Raw genomic sequence first — 23890 nt, 5'->3', positions numbered from 1 at the left:
AAATTGGTACTGTTCCATCACTTGTTTGGAGTACATTCTTCTAATAGAGTTTGTGATTTTCTTGGACTAACAATTTACATGTTCACTTTGGTGGAGAAAAGAGTTATAGGACCACAGTCTTCTCATATTTGTAAATCTTTTGTTGAACTTGTTTTGACCATTAGGCTATATATTTAGACATGGTCATTTTATGGAAAAATTGGAAAACTTTTGATAATAGTGCAGAACTGAGTTAATATTTTACTTAATTTATATTAACTGTCAATGACAAATAAAATATTTGATTATTTATCATGTTTTTATTTACCAGAATAAAAACTGTAAGAATTAAACATTTAATTTGAGTCAACAGAAGAAAACAATTAAATGAAAGCTTAATTAGAGTCAAAAGAAGAAAACACTTTTCATTACTATGGTTATGCAATCATTTCTTGTTCATGAGGATAATTTGTCCCAGAGTCAGCCACAGTACAGTCTCAATTCAAACGCCATTAACTTGGGTTGTGTGATAATTTGATTATTCATTCACCCATTTTCTACTAATCTTTTATGATGCTATTCAAAGATCACGTTTTCCATCCCAGGCTATTTGTTACCTCTCCTTTTTGTACTTGTCCCTTCTGTAACACAATGCTATGGGACCTACAGTACACTGCCACTAACAACCTGACTTTTCTCTCTCTCTCTATGCTCAATGAATATTAGCAGCTCAACAAAAGTTTGTTGAACCAATGGTCTTTGAACTCAGTCTAATAAGGGTCCAGGAGATATAAATCACCAAATCATTTCCCTCTGAACAGTCATATGTCTTTTAATACGTGTGGGCAGTCTTAAGTATTGGGCTGCCAAGCACACATTTCAGAACGGGCTCCATAGGCACACCATCAGTGAAAATAGGAATTTTCGTTCACTAAACCATGAAAACCCACGGAGTGCAGGAAAAGACTTCGTAATTGTTAACACATTACACTTAGTGAGAAAGAGACCTGATGAAGCCAGGTCCACCTTGCTCACTACATATAAATAATACACATATAAATTACATATATACATATGTATACACACATATATTACATATATAAATAATACATAAATTACCCAAGGTCAGAGTGAATCTTTTATTCAACACATGCCCAGATCCAGGCACAAAGGCCACGCTTAAATTGAAACACCTGCTGAATGAACGACTGCACGGCGTGCCCAGCCGCTAGAGGCTGAGCGTATACGACTGCACGGCGTGCCCAGCCGCTAGAGGCTGAGCGTATATTTTAGGGGTCACACTGCCCGGGGACCACTTCTGAAAGAATGTGACTCTGGTCACTTGACTCCCCAGTAAAAGTGCTTTAAGCTCGAGCGCAGGAAGGAACCTGGCCCAGCTATCTTCCAAGAACTGAAAGCTAACAGTCCGAATGTGAACTGAGGAAGTCAGGGTGGCCAAACAGTGCAATGACTGAAAAGATAACAACCAGGCGCCTACTGATACCAAACCATTGCGCGTCAGCGTCACGCTGACGGCCGCGGCGACGTCAGAACTACCGCCCCCACCAATGCTTGACTTCCGAGTCTGAGCGTCTTCCGTGCCGAACTACAGCCTCCGGCATGCACTGCAGCGTCCGCCCCTCGCCGGAAGGCGGGGCCCGGGGAATAGGCGGCCGCGCCGCCGGGCCCGCGGGTTCCCACAGTCCCTTCCTCCGTGGCGCTCTTCCCAGCCCCGGACTGGCTAATTCCGGGGTTCCAAGACTGCCACTCGCGCCCGAGCGCCACCGCTCCCTCAGGAGTAGCCCGGGCAGCGCAGCCCGCCCGACTTTCCGTCAGGCCTTGGCGCCCGGCGCGCCGCCAGTGACGTCATGCAGGGGGTGGGCGTTCCAGCTCGGGAGGACCCCGCCGCGGCCCCGGAAGCGCCTCGTCCTGAGCGGCGGTGGCGGCGGTCGCCGGGATGCCTGCGCGGCTGGGCGGCTGACAGCGGAGTAGGAACGGGCCCCGTGCCCGGAATCTCGGCTGCCGCTGTGCTCGAGAACGGCCTGCGCCATGGCCAACTCAGCCGCCTCCTCAGAGCATTTCGAGAAACTGCATGAGATCTTCCGCGGCCTCCATGAAGACCTACGAGGGGTGCCGGAGCGGCTCCTGGGGACGGCTGGGACAGGTGAGGCGGGGGCAGGCTGATGGGGGGGCACCCAGCTCTGCCAGCTCTGGGAAGAAGAGCTCCCACCCCCTTCCCAGACCCTCCCTCCTCTCCGCTTCTCATCCTCAGACACGCCCCTTAGGGCTGGCTGGGTCCCGGCGCCCAGGATCTCCCTGCCGCCACTTAGCGTGCTCAGGGATGCACCTCGGAGTGTCATCTCCCTCTTGATCCTCCTGTAGCCTTCAGATTTTTCTCGTTTCATTTTCGCTGTGGCAAGAAGAGCATAGGAGACCTAAGTCTGCGATCCGGTATTTGAGTAGAATTGGGTTTTCTTTTGTAGCTCTCTGAGGTTTTTTTTTAACATCTTTATTGGAGTATAATTGCTTTACATTGTTGTGTTAGTTTCTGCTGTGTATTTTGTTTTATACATTTAACAGTGTTATTCTCAAAAGGGGTCCGTAGTTTTCACCAGACTGGCGAAGGATTTGTAGCACAAAAAGGGTTAAGAACCCAAGGGAATCATAACTTTTGGGGTTGGTAAATAACCAGTCTTGAGGGGGATTGGTCTTTAAAATCAGGATTGTGGTCTTCAGGTGTGGTCCTCTTATGAACTCTCTGCTTAGACTGTCTCTTGCCTCTTGATTTCAAAATTCAGAGTACTGCAAGCTTTGCTTGGAGGAGCTAAGAGTTTTCCAGTTGAATCTGTATAGGAAGGTCTGCTATAGTTCTTTGCCTTAAGACAAATAGATCTTGATGGCGAGGCAGATGAGACTTTTATTGCTTTTACTTAAGTGTCAAAGCTTGAGTGTTTGCTCTGTGAGTTACCCAAGGTCATATGAATTGAATGACTCTGGTGAGAATGAAATTCATACCTTTGTTTAACATTTACTGGGAGAGGCTGCTGTGTGCCAGGCACTGTCCTAGATGCTGGTAATATTGCACATTACAGTGAAAAGACTTACAAATCTCTGTTCTAATGGGTCGATGATAATATATAAATATTAAGAGGTGGTGTTAGGGGCAATACAGGAAAATAAAGCAGGGCCAAGGAATGGGGGCGGGGGAGCTCTAATTTTAAATTGGGTGGCTGTGATAGGCCTCTTTGAGGAGGTGGCATTTGAGCAGAGACTTGAAGTAAGGTAGTAAGCCACGCAAAAATCTGGGAGAAGTGAGTGTCAGGAGGACAGAATAGTGCTGCAAATGTCCTTAAGCAGAAATGAGCTTGGTAAGTTCTAGGAAGAACAAGAAAGCCAGTGTGTTTGTGGTGGAATGAGCAGGGGAGATAGTTAGTGGTAGTAGATGAGGCTTTAAAGAGGTAGGCAGGGCCAGATTGCATGGGGCCTTGTAGACCAGGGTGAAAGATTTGCATCTTTTTCTAAATGTAGTGGCTTGCAGTTAAAGGATATAGAACAGGAGAGTGATGGGATCTGATTTACATGGTTGAAAAATAGACCATTTTTTCAGCCTCGTGTTGAGTTAAATTTTGCAATGTCTGTTTCTGTAAGGCTAAATAATGCAAAAGGACATTCTGTTTTGAAAAATAGAAAACTGAGTTAGTTATATTCACTTTTGTCATCTACCTAAACTTCTAATTCCTTCAAAGAGGACACTCAAAAAGGTGTGAATTTCTACCCAAGTGCAAAATACTCTAACATGAATTGCTGGTAACGCTTAGTTGTTCAATGAGTAAGTAAATAGAATATATACACATATTCGCAGGTTATAAGAATTTCAGCAACTTTTAGTCTTCTTATTCACTACTTTATTCATACTTCTCAATAAATATTTGTCGAATAAGTTGAATTTAATTAAGCAAACACACCAGGCCTCATCTCTGATTCCTCTTTTTTCTAGTCCTGAGACTACTTCATAGACTTTCCACCTATGAAGCTTTATTTTCCACCATGAATTATGAAGCACTGAATAATGTACATAACACATCACTTGCATTTAGCTTATGCTCTGTAGTTGAATTCAGTTTTTTCAATAAACATTTATTGAGAATTACGTATCAGTTAGTGTCCTGAGCCCTGAGAAGTTCCAAGAGCTTTTGCCTTAAATGGGAGCAAATTTACAACAAAGTGTGTGATGAGTCCTAAGATAGTTTTGAGACCATGACAAAAAAACCTAACATGGGCATGGGGGAGCAAGAGGGAAGCTTCACAGAAAGGAGAACTTCTAACTGAGTGTCACGGGTTGAACAGGAGTCTGCCTGAGAGGGGAAATGGGAAGAGGCAACAAAGGAAGAAAAAAATCAAATATTCACAGCTATTACTGGAGCTTAAGATATGTGTGGGACCTAGAGGGGTGGGATAGGGAGGGTGGGAGGGAGATGCAAGAGGGAGGGGATATGGGGATATATGTATACATATAGCTGATTCACTTTGTTATACAGCAGAAACTAACACAACATTTTAAAGCAATTATACTCCAATAAAGATGTAAAAAAAAAAGATTCTTAGTAAAGAATGGCTGCCACTTTCATTAAAAAAAAAAAAAAAGGTATGTGTGGGAGAATAGTAATAGATGAGGAAAGTAAGACACAGCCAGACAGTTAAGGGACCTAAGTGTCACATTAAGACATCTAGACTTGACATGGAGAATCAGTAAAGGATTTCAAATAGCTGACTGATATGGTTAGATTTAATTTTAGAAGGAGAATGCTGGTGGCTGAGTAGAGGATGAAAGAGAGGCACAAGAATCTGTATACCAGGGACCATGTTAGGAGCCTTTGTGGCAGTCATCTAGGTAACATGGGAATCTAGAGAGTCCCACATCCAAGAGGTGATTCTGGACAGAAATTAACCATACTGATTGGACATGAGGAGTGAGGGAGACAGATTCAAGAATGTCTGCATTTTCTCACTTGGTCAGTTGAGTGAATGATAACTTTAAGAAATGTAAGAGTAGAAGCTTGTTTGGGTTGTGGATGAGAACATCAAGAGTGATTATATAGAATAGAGAACGTATGTCCATTCTAGCCTCACAGATATTTCTTCTCCTACCATTAAAAATAACATTGATGAAGAAGATACATGAGTTGAAAGGCAGTGTATTGTAATATTTAACAGCAAGGATTCTAGAGCCAGACTGCCTGAGTTCATATCCTAGATCCACCTCTTAATAGCTTGGTGACCTTGAACAACTTACTTTAACATAATTAGTTTCCCTTGCAAAATGGTAATCAGTCATTATATTTACTTCATAGGGATTTTTTGAGGATGAAGCGAGCTAAATATATGTAAAGCCCTTAAAATGCTGCCTAACAGTAGTAACAGCGATTAGCCACATGGGAAATTGGATATTTTATTTAAATAAAACATAAGAGGGCTTCCCTGGTGGTGCAGTGGTTGAGAATCTGCCTGCCAGTGCAGGGGACATGGGTTCGAGCCCTGGTCTGGGAAGATCCCATATGCCGCGGAGCGACTGGGCCCGTGAGCCACAACTACTGAGCCTGCGCGTCTGGAGCCTGTGCTCCACAACAAGAGAGGCCCGTGCACTGCGATGAAGAGTGGCCCCCGCTCGCTGCAACTAGGGAAAGCCCTTGCACAGAAACGAAGATCCAACACAGACAAAAATAAATAAATAAATTTATTTAATAAATAAATAAATAAATAAATAAATGAATGAATGAATAAATAAATAAATAAGAATACCAGCTCTGTATACAACTACCCTTACCTTGCACTACTTTCCCTTTTTTTTACAGAGCACGTATCTTCTAACATACTAGACACTACATATTTTTTGAAATTAATTTATTTATTTTTGCCTGCGTTGGGTCTTCGTTGCTGCGCGCGGGCTTTTCTCTAGTTGCAGTGTGTGGGGTCTACTCTGTTGCGGTGCGCGGGCTTCTCTTGTTGCAGAGCATGGGCTCTAGGCGCGTGGGCTTCAGTAGTTGTGGCACACAGGCTCAGTAGTTGTGGCGCACAGGCTTAGTTGCTCCGCAGCATGTGGGATCTTCCCGGACCAGGGCTGGAACCCGTGCCCCCTGCATTGGCAGGTGGATTCTGAACCACTGCGCCACCAGGGAAGCCCAGACACTTTACATATTTATGATGTTTATAGTATATTATTTGTCTTCCTTTCACTAGGACAGTGGTTTTCAAAGTATGATCCCTGAACCAACAGCATCAGCATCATCTGGAAACTTGTTAGAAATGCACGTTCTTGGTTCCCACCCGAGACTTATTGAATCATTAACTGTTTTAACAGCCTGTTTTAACAGCCCTCTGGGGGATTTCTGATGCCTGTCAAGTTTGAAGGCCACTGAACTAGGACATAAGCTCATCAACACATGTTATTTCTTTCTTTCTTTTCTTTTTTTTTTAATACATGAAGCCTCTTGATTTTTATTTGTGGGCTACCAACTCAGATATTTTTCAAATGCTTTACAGACCAAACAGAGCAAATCTTCAGGTGAAATCTGACCTGCCAATTTAATCTTCTGTAGATATGTTCAGCAGGTACTCATTGAATGAATGCTTATGTACAAAACTAATGATTTGAAAATCAAGTCATGGTTTTCTATTAGTTACATTCCAATTGTAGAGACTACTTTCTCCAGAAGAAAATGTTGGCCTCAGTCCATAAAACACTGCTTAAAATTTTAACATTTAGATGAGAATCATTCTTCTTTTGTTAATGGGAAGCATAAGCAAATCTAATTCTAAAAATGACCCCTGAAGAAGTTAGTTAAATGGATAATCAGTTCACTCTTATAGATGCCTTCTCATATGATATTAAAAGGATCACACAGCCAACATGTATTGGCATTCTTGTTTATTTCTCTTTTTTTTTTTTTTTTTTTTGCGGTATGTGGGCCTTGCGCTGTTGTGGCCTCTCCCATTGCGGAGCACAGGCTCTGGACGCGCAGGCTCAATGGCCATGGCTCACGGGCCCAGCCACTCCGCGGCATGTGGGATCTTCCCGGACCGGGGCACGAACCCATGTCCCCTGCATCAGCAGGCGGGCTCTCAACCACTGCACCACCAGGGAAGCCCCTCTTGTTTATTTCTTGTTACTTAAGTAACAGGAAGAAGTTTTAAATATTTAAACTGCTTAATTTGATCCTTTTCATGAAGGCATTTAAAACTGCTATCAGCCATACTGATATCTCTTTCTTTGAATTTCTATAGCACATGTTATTTCTTGTCTTTTTGATAATAGCCATCCTAACAGGTGTGAGGTGATACCTCATTGTGTCTTTGATTTGCATCTCCCTGATGATTAGTCGAGTATCTTTTCATGTACCCGTTGTCCATTGTATGTCTTCTTTGGAAAAATGTTTATTCAGATCCTCTGCTCATTTTATAATTGGATTGTTTGGGTTTTTTCTATTCAGTTGTATGAGTTCTTTATATATTGTGGATACTAGCCCCTTATCGGATATATAATTTACAAATATATTCTCCCAGTAAATAAATTTTTTTCATTTTGTTGATAGTTTCCTTTTGCTATCCAGAAGCTTTTTTTTTTCAAGCAATGTATTTTCTGGTATGTGTTTTTTGCCTTTTTTTTTTTAAATGTAGTTGATTTACAATGTGTTAATTTCTTCTGTACAGCAAAGTGACTTGGCTATACATATATATATTCTTTTTCCTATTCTTTTCCATTATGGTTTGTCACAGGATATTGAATATAGTTCCCTGTGCTATACAGTAGGACCTTGTTGTTTATCCATCCTATATATAACAGTTTGCCTCTGCTAATCCCAAACTTCCATTTGTTCTCTCCCCTACCCCCTCTCTCCTTTGGCAACCACAAGTCTGTTCTCTATATCTGTGAGTCTGTTTTTGTTTGGTTTTGTTTTTGGTTTTTGTTTTGTTTTGGGGTTTTTTTGGCTGCACCACGCGGCATATGGGATCTTAATCCTTGCTCCTGCAGTGGAAGCACAGAATCTTAACCATTGGACCCCCAGGGAAGTCCCTGTTTTGTTTTGTTTGTTTTTTAGTTAATTTATTTTTGGCTGCATTGGGTCTTCATTGCTGTGCACGGGCTTTCTCTAGTTGCAGCAAGCTAGGGCTACTCTTCGTTGCGGTGCGCGGGCTTCTCATTGCAGCGGCTTCTCTTGTTGTGGAGCATGGGCTCTAGGCGCATGGGCTTCAGTAGCTGTGGCTCGCAGGCTCTAGAGCACAGGCTCAGTAGTTGTGGCGCACGAGCTTAGTTGCTCTGTGGCATGTGGGATCTTCCTGGACCAGGGCTCGAACCAGTGTCCCCTACATTAGCAGGAGGATTCTTAACCACTGCGCCCCCAGGGAAGTCCCCCTGTTTTTGTTTTGTAGATATGTTGATTTGTATCGTATTTTAGATTCCACATATAAGTGATATCACATGGTATTTCTCTTTCTCTTTCTGACTGACTTCATTTAGTATGATAATCTCTAGGTCCATCCATGTTGCTGCAAATGGCATTTCATTCTTTTTTTTTTAATATAAATTTATTTATTTTTGGCTGCGTTGGGTCTTCGTTGCTGCGTGCAGGCTTTCTCTAGTTGCTGTGAGTGGGGGCCACTCTTCGTTGCGGTGCGTGGCCTTCTCATTGCAGTGGCTTCTCTTGTTGCGGAGCATGGGCTCTAGGCACCCGGGCTTCAGCAGTTGTGGCTCACGGGCTTAGTTGCTCCACAGCATATGGGAATCTTCCCGGACCAGGGCTTGAACCCGTGTCCCCTGCACTGGCAGGCGGATTCTTAACCACTGCGCCACAAGGGAAGTCCCACATTTCATTCTTTTTAATGGCTGATAATATTCCATATTATATATATATATATATTTATACACACACACACACACACACACACACACACACACATCTTCTTTATCCATTCATGTGTTCATGGACATTTAGGTTGTTTCCATGTCTTGGCTGTTGTGAATAGTGCTGCTATGAACATAGGGGTGCATGTATCTTTTTTAATTATAGTTTTGTGTGGGTACATACCCAGGAGTAGGATTGCTGGATCATGTGGCAACTCTTTTCCATACAGTTTTCCATAGTGGCTGCACCAATTTACATTCCCACCAACAGTGTAAGAGGGTTCCCTTTTCTCCAAACCCTCTCTAGCATTTGTTATTTGTAGACTGTTTAATGATGGCCATTCTGACTGGTGTGAGGTGTTACCTTATTGTAGCTTTGATTTGCGTTTCTCTAATTATTAGTGATGTTGAGCATCTTTTTATGTGCCTACTGTATGTCTTCTTTGGAGAAATGTTTATTTAGGTCTTCTGCCCATTTTTTATTGGGTTGTTTGTTTTTTTGTCGTTGAATTGTATGAGCTGTTTGCATATTTTGGAAATTAAGCCTTTGTTGGTTGCATCCTTTGCAAGTATTTTCTCCCATTCCGTAGGTTGTCTTTTCGTTTTGTTTATGGTTCCCTTTGTTGTGCAAAAGCTTGTAAGTTTGATTAGGTTCCATTTGTTTATTTTTGTTTTTATTTCTATTGCCTTGGGAGACTGACCTAAGAAAACATTGGTATAATTTATGCCAGAGCACGTTTTGCCTAGGATCTCTCAGAAGCTTTTAGTTTGATGTAGCCCTGCTCGTTTATTTTTGCTTTTGTTGCTTTTACTTTTGGTGCCAAATCCAAAATATCATTGTCAACATTCAAGTCTTTAATCCTTTTTGAGTTAATTTTTGTATATAGTGTAAAGATAGTGGCCCAGTTTCATTCTTTTGCATGTGACTGTCAAATGTTTCCCAACACCATTTATTGAAGAGACTGTCCCTTTCTGTGAGGGAACAGGAAACAAATATTTCTCTCTCTCCTGGCACAGAGCTTCTAAAACCCTTGTAATTTCTGGGAGCATCTTTTATTCAGTGAGGCTGCTCTGGGTGGGCTCCTGGGTGGCTTCTGGATGGGAGCTGGTCACCAGAAAGACCAACCCATGATTAGAAGCTTGGATTTTCAGTCCTGTGCTCCACACTTCTCTGGAGACGGGAAAGGGGCTTCAAATGGAATTAATAATTAACCATGTCTATGTGAGGAAGCCTCCATAAAATTTCAGTAGTGTAGGGCTCAGAGAGCTTCCAGGTGGCTGAACGTATCCACACTGGGAGGGTGGTGCACCTCAACTCTGCGGGGACAGAAGGTCCTGTCCTGCGGGACAGAACAGGAGGGGAAAGAGACCCTCCAAGACCTTGCCCTGTGTCTCTTTTCATCTGGCTTTTCATCTGTATCCTTTATCATATCCTTTAATAAACTGGTAAACCTAAGTAAGTGTTTCTCTGAGTTTTGTGAGCCTCTCTACCATATTAATTGAATCCTAGGAGGGGGTCATGGGAACCTCCAGTTTGTAACCAAATTGGACAGAAGTTGTGGGTAACCTGAGGACCTACTACTTGCAATTGGCATCTGAGGTGGTGGGGGGCCCAGTCTTGTGAGACTGAGCCCTGAACCTCTGGAATCTGATACTGTCTCTGGGTAGATAGCGTCAGAATTGAGTCGAATTGCAGGACGCCCAGCTTGTGTCTCAGAGAATTGCTGCTGTGGGGAAAAAAACCCATACGTTCGGTGACCAAAAGTGAAAGTGTTCTGTGTGAGTAGTAAAGGAGACACACAGGAAACAAGCAACAGGAGGAAGGACTAAGTTTTTTCCTATACAGGAGAGAAAGATAGGAGGGAGAAAGACTGGGTTTTTCCTAATACATTTCCCCATTGTATATTCTGGGCTCCTTTGTTGTAAGTGAATTGACCATATATGTGTGGACTTACTTCTGGGCTCTCTTTTCCATTCCATTGAGCTTTGAATCTGTTTTTATGCCAGTACCATACTGTTTTCATTACTATAGCCTTATAATATACAGTTGACCCTGGGTGCCAACCCTCTGCGCAGCTGAAAATCTGAGTGTAACTTGTTCGCCCTCCTATCCAGGTTTCCTCATTATCTGCAGATTCAGCCAACCACAGGTTATGTGGTACTGTAGTATTTACTATTGAAAAAAATCTGTGTATAAGTGGACCCGCCCAATTCAAACCCTTGTTGTTCAAGGGTCAGCTGTATGAAATCAGAAAGCATGATGCCTCCAGCTTTGTTCTTCTTTTTCAAGATTGCTTTGGCTAATTGGGGTCTTTTGTGGTTACCTACAAATTTTTGGATTGTTTTTTCTATTTCTATAGAAAATGCCATTCATTTTGCTATTATTTTGTTGAGGATTTTTGCATCTGTGTTCACCAGGGATATTGGCCTATAATTTTCTTGTGGTGTTCTTCGCTGGTTTTGGTATCAGAGTAGTGCTGGCCTCTTAAAAAACTTTGGAAGTGTCCCCTCTTCTATCATAAGCTCTATATTTTGTTTGTTTTGTTAATTATGTATCCTAAGCACCTAGAACAGTGCCTAGTACATACTAGGTGCTCTATAAATATTTGTTGAATGATTGTATAAATACTGTGAATTGTTGGGAAGAAAATAGTAATAATATATGATTGGGTATTAAAACTCAATGTGATTTTATTTCTATTCTGCCATGTTTTCCACAGTTTCACCACTTTTAAAACCTATATATATATATATACCTATTTAAAAAAAGGATAGGATAACAGATACAATGTGTCCTACTTTAGGAAGTTTGTATGACAGTGACAATCCATTAGCATATGTGATAATTATTAATCCATTTAATATTACATTAAGCACCTACAACCATAATTTCTAGCCTTAGCTTTGCAGCATATGAAGATGTCTCTCCAAATACCTCAGACTGCTATAAATTCTTATCCAATAGATAGAGTAAGTACCTATAGTCATGATTTTTAGTTTTAGTTTTGTAGCACCTGAAGGCACATGTCTTAATGAACATTATAAAATTATTGAAAGTTTTTCCTTTTGATTCACTTAAATCTCAGTATCTATACATGAGACTCCATTATTTTAGAAACCAGAAAAAATAATAACTATGAAGGACCATATGTAGCAGGTTGGTAAACACAATTACTCACTAACTGCAGAATTTTAATTTTTCCAACACTCTTCATATTCTTTGGTGAATTTTGTTTTTGCTCAGTTTTTCCTACCTAGGGATTTACTTTAAAAAACAGTGGTAGCTACTATTTATTGAACCCTTAATATGCCTGGCATTTGTTATGTGTTTGTTACGTGTATTGTTTCTTTTAACTCTTTCAGACAACTGTACGAGGTCAGTACCGTTACATTTCTTATTTATAGTTGAGGAAACAGGCTTAGAGAAGATCAGGTAACCATGTGGTCTACAAAGAGGATGTAGGTCCTAGAAATGCCACAATGGGGCGCCAAAAACATTAATCACAGATTTTAAAGATCCTGGTGAAACTGAAGTTATTTCCACAGTTCTGATGGACCAAGGTTAGTCATTCTTGGGCTGGCAATTCAAATAGCCTGTAAGAAAGAGAGGCTGCCACCTTGGTCGAACATGAGGTAGGCTTCCTGTAGCACTTTCAGAGCTGGGTGTTTCCATTTTATTCCATGTCCGGGGCATTGTGCGGCCATCCACCCAGTTTACCAAACATTCAGCTTCAGAGTGAGTCAGTCACAGGTGAAGGGTTTGGGAAGGCATGTGGGGTAGGGGATAGTGTTATTTGGAGTAGCTCACTCTTGTTTCTGGTGTCCGTTCTACCCAGTATCAGTCCTGTTGTTTTGTAGTTGATTGTAGTGTTAATTCTAACGCCATAAAAAATTAAGAGGTTAAGAGGTTTGAACATATTATACCTGTATACCCTGGGAGCACGAAAATGCCCCTCAACACTGTAGTGTACAGAAGCACTGGGTTGGGAGTCAGGAGACTTGCACTCTGGAACTAGTGTTGCTACGCATCTACTCCTCCTGTGGCCTTGGGGAAGACAGTTTCTGCAGGCTCTAATTTCCTCAACTGCTCAATGAGGTTAGACTAGACGATCTCTGAGGTCCATCTCAGCTCTAATGTGCATTGATTTCACGATTCTGAGTCTAAAGCATAAAGGAACAGCTATGGATACCTCTCAGTTGGGTAGGGCTTTAATCTCTTGAACCTTTACAAGTCTATAAGTTGTAGAGCGCTCCTAGTAGAATGCACGCCTTACGAAATCAGATGAGAGCAGAGTATTCCAAAAGACTGGGAGCAACAGAATCACGCAGGGAAGTTAGTGAAAGGATCTGTGTGCTGCCTCCCCCCCGCCCCCCGCCGACTCTTATTTATGTAGCTACTTTCTTTGAGTCATTCTAGAATTTGCCTCTTAGGAATGCAGATTTTCATGTCTTTTAACAAAGAAAGAATAAAAGAGGAGAAGTTATGACTAATAGAGATGTAGAAAAATCTAGGACGGGAATGCACTTAGAGAATACTGTCATCTTGGATCAGAAGTGAGTGTGCTTGAGTTTGGAGATGTGCCTATTCAGAGGAGTGACGACACTCAACACTTTAGTGAATGCTTGTTACAAAGTAATATGATAGCTCTCCATGGAAGTAGCCATTCTTGATTGCAGATATTATTTCGCTGATGATAGCTGAAAACACAGACTACTCAAGGATAATAACAGCTGCTTTGGCACTTATTTCAGTTACATCATGGTTAGTCAAGATGTAGGCCATTTGCCAGGGCTGAACTTTCTCCTATTTTTTTTTTTTAAAACAAAAAACCCTGGGTTTTGTGAGTGGTGTGTAGGGAGAAATAGTTTACCTGGAGTACCTATTTAGGGAATGTCACATGACAATGAAGGCAGCTTAGTGAAGGGTGCATTGTCGTTTGCTCTTGTAGGCAATAGCAGTGTCTAAGGAGTACCCTCCCAGGTTTAGAGTTCTAGAAGCTGTGGGATGTATAAAAGAAAAAGTAAATTTCTCTACTCAGAAGGAGCTTGATCTCAAGTTGAGAATATAGAATATACACAAGCAAAATGATTTATGATCAGTTGAAAAGCAGTGGACAGCTGACATGCTAGATGCTGTTGTGATTAACAAAATGTAAATCCATATAAAGCATTACAGTTGTGTTACATCTTATATGGTATTTGGCTTTAAAGTCAAGGTGTGAGATGAAAATCAGGGTAAACAGAATTATCCAAGAAAATCTTAGGACAGCATGTTGAGTACCCACGTGCCATCCCTTTGTAAGCACAACTCAGCTGTTTTCTTGGCATTGGAAAAGATTGCTCTTTCTTCAGTTGATGGAAGTGCTGGCTTGTATTTAGAAATCACATTGAGCTTTTTTTTTTTTTTTTTTTTTGCGGTACGCGGGCCTCTCACTGTTGTGGCCTCTCCCGTTGCGGAGCACAGGCTCCGGACGCGCAGGCTCAGTGGCCATGGCTCACGGGCCCAGCCGCTTCACGGCATGTGGGATCTTCTCAGACAGGGGCACGAACCCGTGTCCCCTGCATTGGGAGGTGGACTCTCAACCACTGAGCCACCAGGGGAGCCCAGAGTAGGTGGGTTTTGAATTTGTTTTGCAGAACAGCAGTGGATAAGGGTTAATATAGAGATGTGACTTACAGTGGGAGTGAAAATGGGGACAAAGATTTCAGAGAACTAGTATTGTTAAACATTCTTATTGATGAAAGTGTGCCTGGTTCCTCTGTTAGGATGGGTGAAAAAAGACTGACAATGATTGATTTAGACCTGTTGTCTTTCCTAGTAGGGATGCTCTTGGTCTTTGGGGCCAGATCATTGTTATGCAGGACTGTCCGTAGCATAGATATTCTTGTTCCCTGGACACTTAATGCCATTGGTAATACCGTCCCTCTCCCTTCCCCTCAGTTACTGTGATAACTAGTTCCCCTATGTTTCTAAATGTCTTTTAGGGGTGATTAAGTACTGTAGTAGTACCCTCAGGAGAGGAATGTGGAGTTTATTCTAAGCAGAGGGTATAGCCTCTAGGAATGTTTGGAAGCAGGACTGAGCATTGAAAACTTGTCTGTCTTTTCCAGAAGAGAAGAAGAAGTTGATCAGAGATTTTGATGAAAAGCAACAGGAAGCAAATGAAACGGTAAGAACAAGGAACAAGTCCTTATATCTTCTTCCTGTTTGTTGGTCTTTTCCAGAAGTAACGCTTGTGACCTGATCACAGATTAACTGTTCCTGTCCATTGATCTTGCTTTTGATTGTTTCTTACCAAATGAGGCCAGTTGATGGGGCTGGGTGTTGAGGGGCAAACACAAATGGGTAAAGCTTAGAGACGCTCTTGAAATGAGTCTTTGATAATACATTGCTGCTGTAATAAGGACATTCTCATACTTCTACCTGGGTGGTCTTTTAAAATCTCATTTTAAAAGCTGGCGATTAGGGCCTCCCTGGTGGCGCAGTGGTTGAGAGTCCGCCTGCCGATGCAGGGGATACGGGTTCGTGCCCCGGTCTGGGAGGATCCCATATGCCGCGGAGCGGCTGGGCCCGTGAGCCATGGCCGCTGGGCCTGCGCATCCGGAGCCTGTGCTCCGCAACGGGAGAGGCCACAACAGTGAGAGGCCCGCATACCGCAAAAAGAAAAAAAAAAAAAAAAGCTGGCGATTAAGATCAGTTATTCTCCTTTGTTAAACTTAACTGTCACACAAAATGGAGCTCAGAAGTGGTTCTAGCCATGTTCCCTTCTGGTTTTTGGGGGGTTTTTTTGTTTTTTTTTTTGGAGGGTGTTGAATTTTGCATATATGCCAGTATAGTTTTTATTTTATTATTTATTTATTTAATTAAATTTATTTATTTATTTTTGGGGCTGCACCAGGTCTTAGTTTCAGCACACGGGATCTTTCGTTGCGGTGGGCAGGCTTCTCTCTTGTTGTGGCGTGCGGGTTTTTTCTCTCTCTAGTAGTGGGCTCTGTAGTTGTGGCGCGTGGGCTCTGTAGTTTGCGGCACGTGGGCTCTCTAGTTGAGGCGTGCGAGCTCAGTAGTTGTAGCTCGTGGGCTTAGTTGCCCCACAGCATGTGGGATCTTAGTTCCCTGACCAGGGATCGAACCTGCATCCCCTGCATTGGAAGACGGGTTCTTTACCACAGTGGACCACCAGGGAAGTCCCTATTCCCTTCTGTTTTAAAAGACAGAAGGATTTGGTACCTTGGGCAAGGCATGCATGGACAGGATGAGTTCCCAGTCAGGACCCAGAGCTTGTCAGATGTTGGTCCAGGTTGCTGAGCAGTTTAAGAACTGCTTCTCTCTTAATCTGTGCCTTTTCTTTAACAACAACAAAAAACAAACAAACAAACAAAAAAAGCAAGTTTTGCTCTCATCGTTTAGAAGTAAGAGTCCTCTGTTCTCCGTATCATTGTGCTCTGGCTTCAGCAAAACCTTTTAGGAGGCTGGAGCTAAAATCCAGGTCCCTGGTAGTACTCCGAAGAAATAGTTGCCCCTAGTATTTGCTACCCCAGAGTAGACTGAAAAATTCTTTTTAAGCCAGAGAATTTCTTTATTGCTTCTTGAACAACAACTTCCTTATCTCAATGCAGTTCTGAGAAGTTAAGCTTATCTGCATCCTTTTCTCTATTCTGCATCTATTTTAAGAAGGATCAGCCTACCAGACTGTGGAAGCTATCTCCTTCATAATAGGAGTACCAGAAACTTTTCTAATACCTGTGTACAGCTGGGCATATCCATGATACCTGTTACAGAGCCAGTCTTCTTTTTTACTTAACATCTTGGTAGCATTTCAAAAACCTTTTAATTAATACCAATTTATTTGTTTGGTGCTTAGATACTTTCTTTCCCTGAACTTAAAAAAATTAACCAGTCCTACTCTGGCCATCCCAGGCAGATGAAAATAACTTATGGCTTCATGTAAATTGGGTCTAGGTGTTACAGTTTACTTATCCCAGAAAAATGGAAATGATTTGGACCCCTGGTTATTCTGACATGGAGACAAACAGTTGATTTTCAGGAGGAGGAGGAAGGACAGCACCTTGATGCCATACCCCTAGCATTTTTAGTACAGTAGATCTCAGAGTGCTTCGTGATAGCACTTGAACCATAACAGGCTAAGAACCTGGTATACTGAAAAGAGAATTTGAAGATTTTTGAATCCTGACTTCTCTTGTTATGTAATCTTGAGCAGGTTTCATCAAGTCTTATATATGAAGTAGAAGTAGGATTTCCTACCTTATTGATCTGTTGTGAGGATTAAATGAGAGAATGCATGTAAAAAATGTTTAATAAGCTATAAGGTACTTGTTAGTTTTCTCACTCATTCATCACATACTTTTTGAAGGCCTGTTCTATGCCTGCTAGGCACTGTGCCAGGCACTAAGAGTAATGAAGTGAACGTGTCACATGTGGTTCCTGCCCTCCTGGACCACATGGTTGAGTATTTATTTACGGTGGTCTGTGGTTTGATTAGTCCAAACTAGACAATTATTACCCGTATGAGAGAGAACAGAAGCAGGCCATCTACTCACTACTTTCTGCCTTCCTAGCTGGCAGAGATGGAAGAGGAACTACGTTATGCCCCCCTATCTTTTCGTAACCCTATGATGTCTAAGCTTCGAACCTACCGGAAGGACCTTGCCAAACTCCATCGGGAAGTGAGAAGCACACCTTTGACAGCCACTCTTGGGGGTCGAGGAGACATGAAATATGGCACATACGCTGTAGAGAATGAGCACATGGTAAGCTTCAGCTGTCTTTTCCCTTACTGGTCTGTGGTACAATGATTAACCATATTGTGGAGTACAGTTCATGTTATCAGTGCATACTTGACTTTTTTTCCACCTTATCCTCTTTCTTGCATCCAATTCCCCTTCTCTCCTTGGGTGCCCGCCTCTACTGAATTTAATGCAGATCATTCCAAACAATTTGCTTGTTTAGATTTCTTTGTATCCTTTTTGTATAAAACAGTGCTTGGTGTGTAGTGGTGATATACAAGTGTTACCTATTCATATTACATCTGGACTCTGTAGTCTGACTCATTGATCCAGTTTCTTTCTCACATATGCCCCCGAAGTTCAGTTAGGCTTTTAATTTATCAGAGTATTGTTACAAAATTAACCCATGCTTTCCCTTACATTTATATCAAGATGGCCCAACAGCCCAGATACAGTAGAGAAAGCAGGCTGCTTCTCAAAAAGCAGGCTAACACCTTACTTTGTTGTGATAGAAAGTGAGCCAGACTGAGTCTCTAGCCTCCAGTATTCTCATTTATAAAATTAGACTGACTAAGCTGAAAACCTGTATTCTCAAACTGTCTAGGGAACATAGTTAAAGGAATAAAACTTCACAAAGATTAAATTTTATGTGTTACATTTGGGATTATATTCCACAGCACAAAGTAGAAATGGCCTGACCAGTAATGTGGGAGAGAAGTGAACGGGGGCCCACAAGTGCAGACTGCACGGATGTAGAAAGGCTAATGGCACAATTTGAAACAAATCCTATTTCATGATACATCCTGAATATAGTTTAAGAGATATTCAAATGATACTAGCCTGACATTCCTGATGTCAAAACTAGAGTATTTGAGAATGTTAACTTTTCAAAATTCACTTGTGAAAGGAGGGTGAGAAAAGGCTGGCAAGTAGAGCTTGTTAAAGTGAGATGAAAGGTGTATAGTGACTTTGGTCATTTGTGACCCAAAAAGCCCTGAAAACAAAAAGGGGGGAGATAATTCCAAATAGTAATTTTGCTTTAAAATTATTAGTTTCAGAAACTATTTAGATATACAAACCACCTTCAGTAGAATTATTGTTCCGAATCTGGGGTTGATTTGTGTGACCTTACTGTCTCTTCCTGCTCTTTCTTAAGCCTAATCAGATGAAAATCCCCATCTTTTATTTTTAAAAACCCTTTTTCCTGCTGCTTTTAAGCCAATGTAACTGGGGTTTATTTCAGCCTCATTCCGTGGTTTCCTCATCCACTTGCTCATATGCCATATATGAACTGAAAAGCCTTCTTGTTGCTTCTGATCTGGGGATGCATCTTTTGCCTTCTTGGTGGTGGGGTCTAGTGCTAATAGTCACCTGCTCAGTAATAGACCTTGTGAGCCAGCCCCTTTTTGAGTGTGTGTGCATGCGTGCTTTGAATAGCTGAGAACTTAGAGCTGCATCCATTTCTGTCAGTGGTTATTTCTGGCCTGACAAAGGCTACTTCTGTCCTTATGCCTTCTGTGCTTAGGATTATAGGTGGAATAAAACTTTGGTGGAGATTTAGAAATAGGTGCTTGGGAAATTAGGGCAGCTTTCTTGGCTCCAGATACTACCTTCCCTGAGAGCAAATCACCAGTGCAACAACTTCAGGTTTTGTTTTCTGTGTTTGGCCTAAGGTGAAATTCTTTTGGAGGCTTACCAGGAGTGTAGCCACTGTTTTCCCAGAATGCGGTAGTGTCTCACACTTTTAAATGAGTTCTATATGTGCTGAAAACAAATAGCTTATTCATGGCCCCTCAATCCTCAATACCAATCAGTGGGCATTTTCAGTGAATTAAACTATTTCTAGGGCTGTAGAGTTTAGTTGGTTTGCACTCTCAAAATTACAGGCTGTATGCATTTTGGGGAAGCTACTGCACCCCACATCAGGGCCATTGCCCCTCAGAAGTTGCTAGTCCAGAAAGCACATGAACCAGTTCAGATTCATCAGGAGCACAGGGAAAATGCTCTGATGTGTTTAATCCTTTTCTTGCCTCACTTAAGGGTAAGAAGCAGTGAATTGGGAGGTATTATGATCCTAGGTTGAATCCCAGGTTCTCTTTTAGTTTGATTTGTTAGCATCTTTGGTTGTCTTAAAAGTAATGAAAATTATTGCACACGATGTTCCTTCTTATAACTTCATTTCTACTGGAAGAAGTATAACATTTCCCTTCCATACTGCTGTCAGAATCGGCTACAGTCTGAAAGGGCATTGCTTCTGCAAGGCACTGACAGCCTGAACCGAGCCACCCAGAGTATTGAGCGTTCTCATCGGATTGCTGCAGAGACTGACCAGATTGGCTCAGAAATCATAGAAGAGCTGGGGGAGCAACGTGAACAGTTGGAACGTACCAAGAGTAGAGTAAGTCTGACTGGCTGGGGAGAGGGGCAAGAGTGGGGAAAGTAGGTGGGCCCGTTACACCCCGATGCCTTGCTCGTGCCAGAAGCTACCACAGTTCCAAATTCAGGGTATGACCTTTTAGGTCCTTACTCTTTTCTCTGTCTGTAGTTTGCTTGGCTGAAAGATATCCCTTGGAAGTAATTTTACTTCTAAAATTTAGAAGTCATGGGAGGGACGAGGGGGGTGGACTGCAGAAATCCAGTTTCTGCATTTATTTAAGATTGTCAAATAAGATTGTAGCCACTCCATCCTTTTACTAGGTCCTGTATTATGAATCAGATTTTCATTTCTCATATGTCTAGTAGAACATCTGCTATTCTTAGGAAAACTAAGATCTCTTTAAGTAGATGATGCTTTCATGTCATTTAGAGCCAAGGCTATTTTCCACATGTCATAAAATAGTACTACTGACAATTTACAGAGGTTCAATTCTGGGCTCTAACTCTTTACTGTTACCTAAGGTAAGGGAGATCACTGTGAGAAGAAAACAAATACTCAGGCCAAATGATGACTATACTGTGGTGTCTAATCCACTACACTCTAAGAGGCTCTGGAAAACAATTCATTCCTTCCTTTCTGTACCATCTGCAAAGGAGTTTAAAAATAGTACAACTTGCCAATGGAATGCTGTATTCTTAAGAGCATGAGGCAGATCCAAACTGAAAAACAGATACTGTGGGCAAGAGTTAGATATATGAGAAAATCATCTCAAGTCCCCACACTGAGTTATTTTTCCAGCTCAGTAGCTGTAATTCTCCATTCTTAAAATTAAGTCAAAATGATGCCCCCTTCCCTCCTTAGTGAAAATTCACAATAAAGTACCGAATTCAAGATATGCTGTAGAGAAGGCAATTTGTTTACAGATTGTATGTTTTTTTCACTTTTGAACTTACCAGGTGGATTAGTTGAACTTAAAAGCTGAGAAATGAGCTGAGAGATCAACTTAACAAGGCCACTGGGGAACAGGAACAGATGGCAGGTGGCATCTGTTGAACTATCCTCCAGCTATATAGATTAGTAACAGGCAACCAAAAGGGAATAAAAAAGGCTTTAAAAAAATATTTAATTCCTTTCACAATTCAGTGTGTCTCTTAAAGGGATAAAGAAAAAAGGAGAAAGAACCATATCCCAAAAATGGTAGTCCACCAGCCTGCAAAAACAAACATTAACTGAAGGGGCTCTTCTGGAGTTTGGCTGATGAAATTCAAATCTTAAGTTGCTCAGTTACTTCAGTTACTGGCAGGTACACTTGAAGACTTTGTTTTGAGTAGTCAGGGTGAAGGATTAGCCGAGTCCCAGAAGTCTCCCCACAGCAACCTTGGGATATAATAATTCCTAGGCCTACTTGATGAGACTAAAGTATATTGGCCTTTCCAGTTTCTTCTACTTATATGCAGAGGCCATCATTTAAATTGATTTGATTTCTGGGAATTTTTCAACATATACCCCTTAATGCCCACTGTCAGTTTAGGAATGTTCAATTCCACAGTGTGTACTTTCAAAAGAAGGGGAAAATAATTGCTATTTTCTCTTCTCAGCTGGTAAACACAGGTGAAAACTTGAGCAAAAGTCGGAAGATTCTCCGTTCAATGTCCAGAAAGTAAGTTTTAAAAATAGTCACAAGATTAATTTCTCTTAATTCTAGTATCTTTCAACCAAGAATGTCAAAGCTTTAAACAGTGACTGGCAAAGGTGCTAATAAAGCAGAAGACATAAAAAATATCGTATAGTTAAATATCCCAGGACAAAGTCCTTTGTTAAAAGTATATATACTGGGCCTCCCTGGTGGCGCAGTGGTTGAGAGTCCGCCTGCCGATGCAGGGGATACGGGTTCGTGCCCCGGTCTGGGAGGATCCCATATGCCGCGGAGCGGCTGGGCCCGTGAGCCACGGCCGCTGGGCCTGCGCGTCCGGAGCCTGTGCTCCGCAACGGGAGAGGCCACAACAGTGAGAGGCCCGCATACCGCAAAAATAAAAAAAAAAAATAAAAAATAAAAGTATATATACTGCTCTGATTTAGAGCAGTGGAAAGTTTGTCCACTGGAAGGATTATTTATTTATTTATTTATCTATCTATCTATCTATCTATTTAGCTGCGTCAGGTCTTAGTTGCAGCACGCAGGATCTTTGTTGCAGCATGTGGGATCTTTTTTTTGTTACCGTGCACGCGCTCAGTAGTTGCAGTGCGTGGGCTTCTCTCTAGTTGTGGTGCACAGGCTCAGTAGTTTCAGCGTGCAGGCTTAGTTGCCCCGCAGCATGTGGGATCTTAGTTCCCCGACCAGAGATCGAACCCGCATGCCTTGCATTGAAGGCAGATTCTTAACCACTGCACCACCAGGGAAGTCCCTGGAAGGACTTTTAATCCCAGCTTACTTTCCTTAGAGAAGACAGCACATGGGAATAGAGCTTCATATTCCTGGAAATAAATCTGTTAAAACTTAATTAGAAAACTTTTCACTGCTACTGCTTCGTACTTGCTTTTGGCTCTGCTTGCCCTTCATGGGAGTCAACCCCTTATCTGGGAGTTCTGTCTTGTTAGTAGAAGTTGACTTAAAAAACAAAAAAAAAACATTGAGGTAAGTGCTGACAGCAACAAAACCAGGGGCAGAGGAAGTATTACCACTGAGGCTGAATTTGGGGTAAGTGGGTGTAGATATGCATGAAACAAACTACAACCGAGTCATGAAACGAGCAGGAGCGTGAGATTTTCCTAAACAGTGGCAAATTCCTTGTGGAATAGGGGAATACATTCAGTTTAGAGTGATGAGATTTTTTGTGTTAAGAGTATAGGAGCTTCAAAAAATTTACTGCCTTTATAGAGATACCCATAGAGGAAGAAAGTAAAGAGGGCAAGAAGTTCACAAGAGATTGAAAGGCACTACTCAGCTTCTAGTTAGTTACTTATCCTAAAGCAGGAACCCCTCTCCCCACCCGAGCTGGACTTAGCACTGGAGTGTCTGCCGCCAACCCTTCTCCTAATGCGTGCTCACAGCTGTAGCATGTAGTCAGTGCAGCTCTAGATGGTTAGGTAGTGAGTTTGTATTTCTGCTGTTTTGAAATATGAGTCAACCTGATTTCAGAAATGATGTACTTCTTCATATGTATATTTAATATTTTTTGAACTAGCCACTCATAGAAAAACTATTTTTAAAGTGAAGTACTAACTACCATTTGAAGACATTTTAGAAAAAACATTGTTATGCTTTGGTATCTATTGCCCCAGTTTTCAGTATTTCTGTGAGGTACATAGTAGTAATTATTTATAAGATTTCTTTAGCTGGTAATACTAAGTGGCTATGTGATCAAAAATTCATTCTGCCTCACAGTATCTGGCCTTGGCCCCAGGTCAAACCCCTAAGTATTAAGAATGGAAAGAAATAAGGTTATCCAGACTTCTGACTACATCCCACTTTGCTTCTCCTTGTAGAGTGACAACCAACAAGCTGCTACTTTCCATTGTCATCTTACTGGAGCTAGCCATCCTGGGAGGCCTGGTTTATTACAGATTCTTTCGCAAGCATTGAACCTCCTACAGGGAATGGTTTGTGGACCAGGACTGTGACTCTGTGAATGGTGTTAGAGACATGGAAGAATCTTACTGTTGCTGTGAGCTAACGGTTCAAGAAGGCACTGTGTAGCCAGACTGTGGGAGGAGGGAGGAAGATGGAAAACCACTTAAATGTGAAGGAACAGCAATAAGACCAGTATGATATACCAAGATAGTAAATGCTGTTTATGACTTCTTTAAGTTTACATAGTGCTCTAACATATTAATACCCTGTGAGCTTCAAAAAACCAAATACATTTACAGTAGTATTATCGGTCACCAAA

At 41.7% G+C, this 23890-nt stretch overlaps 1 protein-coding gene across 1 annotated transcript; it reads left to right on the top strand.

The window, feature by feature from the left end:
• Nucleotides 1-1873: 1873 nt before the first annotated feature.
• VTI1B (vesicle transport through interaction with t-SNAREs 1B) lies at nt 1874-23786 on the top strand. Its single transcript, XM_082618944.1, has 6 exons — nt 1874-2143; nt 14990-15048; nt 17456-17647; nt 19848-20021; nt 21599-21660; nt 23487-23786. The coding sequence occupies exons 1-6, from the start codon at nt 2029-2031 to the stop codon at nt 23581-23583; spliced, it is 699 nt and encodes a 232-aa protein (XP_082475070.1). The 5' UTR covers nt 1874-2028; the 3' UTR covers nt 23584-23786.
• Nucleotides 23787-23890: the final 104 nt, after the last annotated feature.

This window comes from Mesoplodon mirus (genome assembly GCF_964341445.2).
Source record: "Mesoplodon mirus genome assembly, chromosome: 4".
Taxonomy (NCBI): Eukaryota; Metazoa; Chordata; class Mammalia; order Artiodactyla; family Ziphiidae; genus Mesoplodon; species Mesoplodon mirus.
This window is presented reverse-complemented; position numbering and strand designations above follow the sequence as displayed.

Bases quoted from the DNA above. Each gene is read 5' to 3' on its own strand.
- VTI1B (XM_082618944.1), top strand. From the start codon at position 2,029: ATGGCCAACTCAGCCGCCTCCTCAGAGCATTTCGAGAAACTGCATGAG. The intron at 15,049-17,455 runs GTAAGAACAAGG...CTGCCTTCCTAG, and splicing joins AACAGGAAGCAAATGAAACG to CTGGCAGAGATGGAAGAGGA. The intron at 20,022-21,598 runs GTAAGTCTGACT...TTCTCTTCTCAG, and splicing joins TGGAACGTACCAAGAGTAGA to CTGGTAAACACAGGTGAAAA.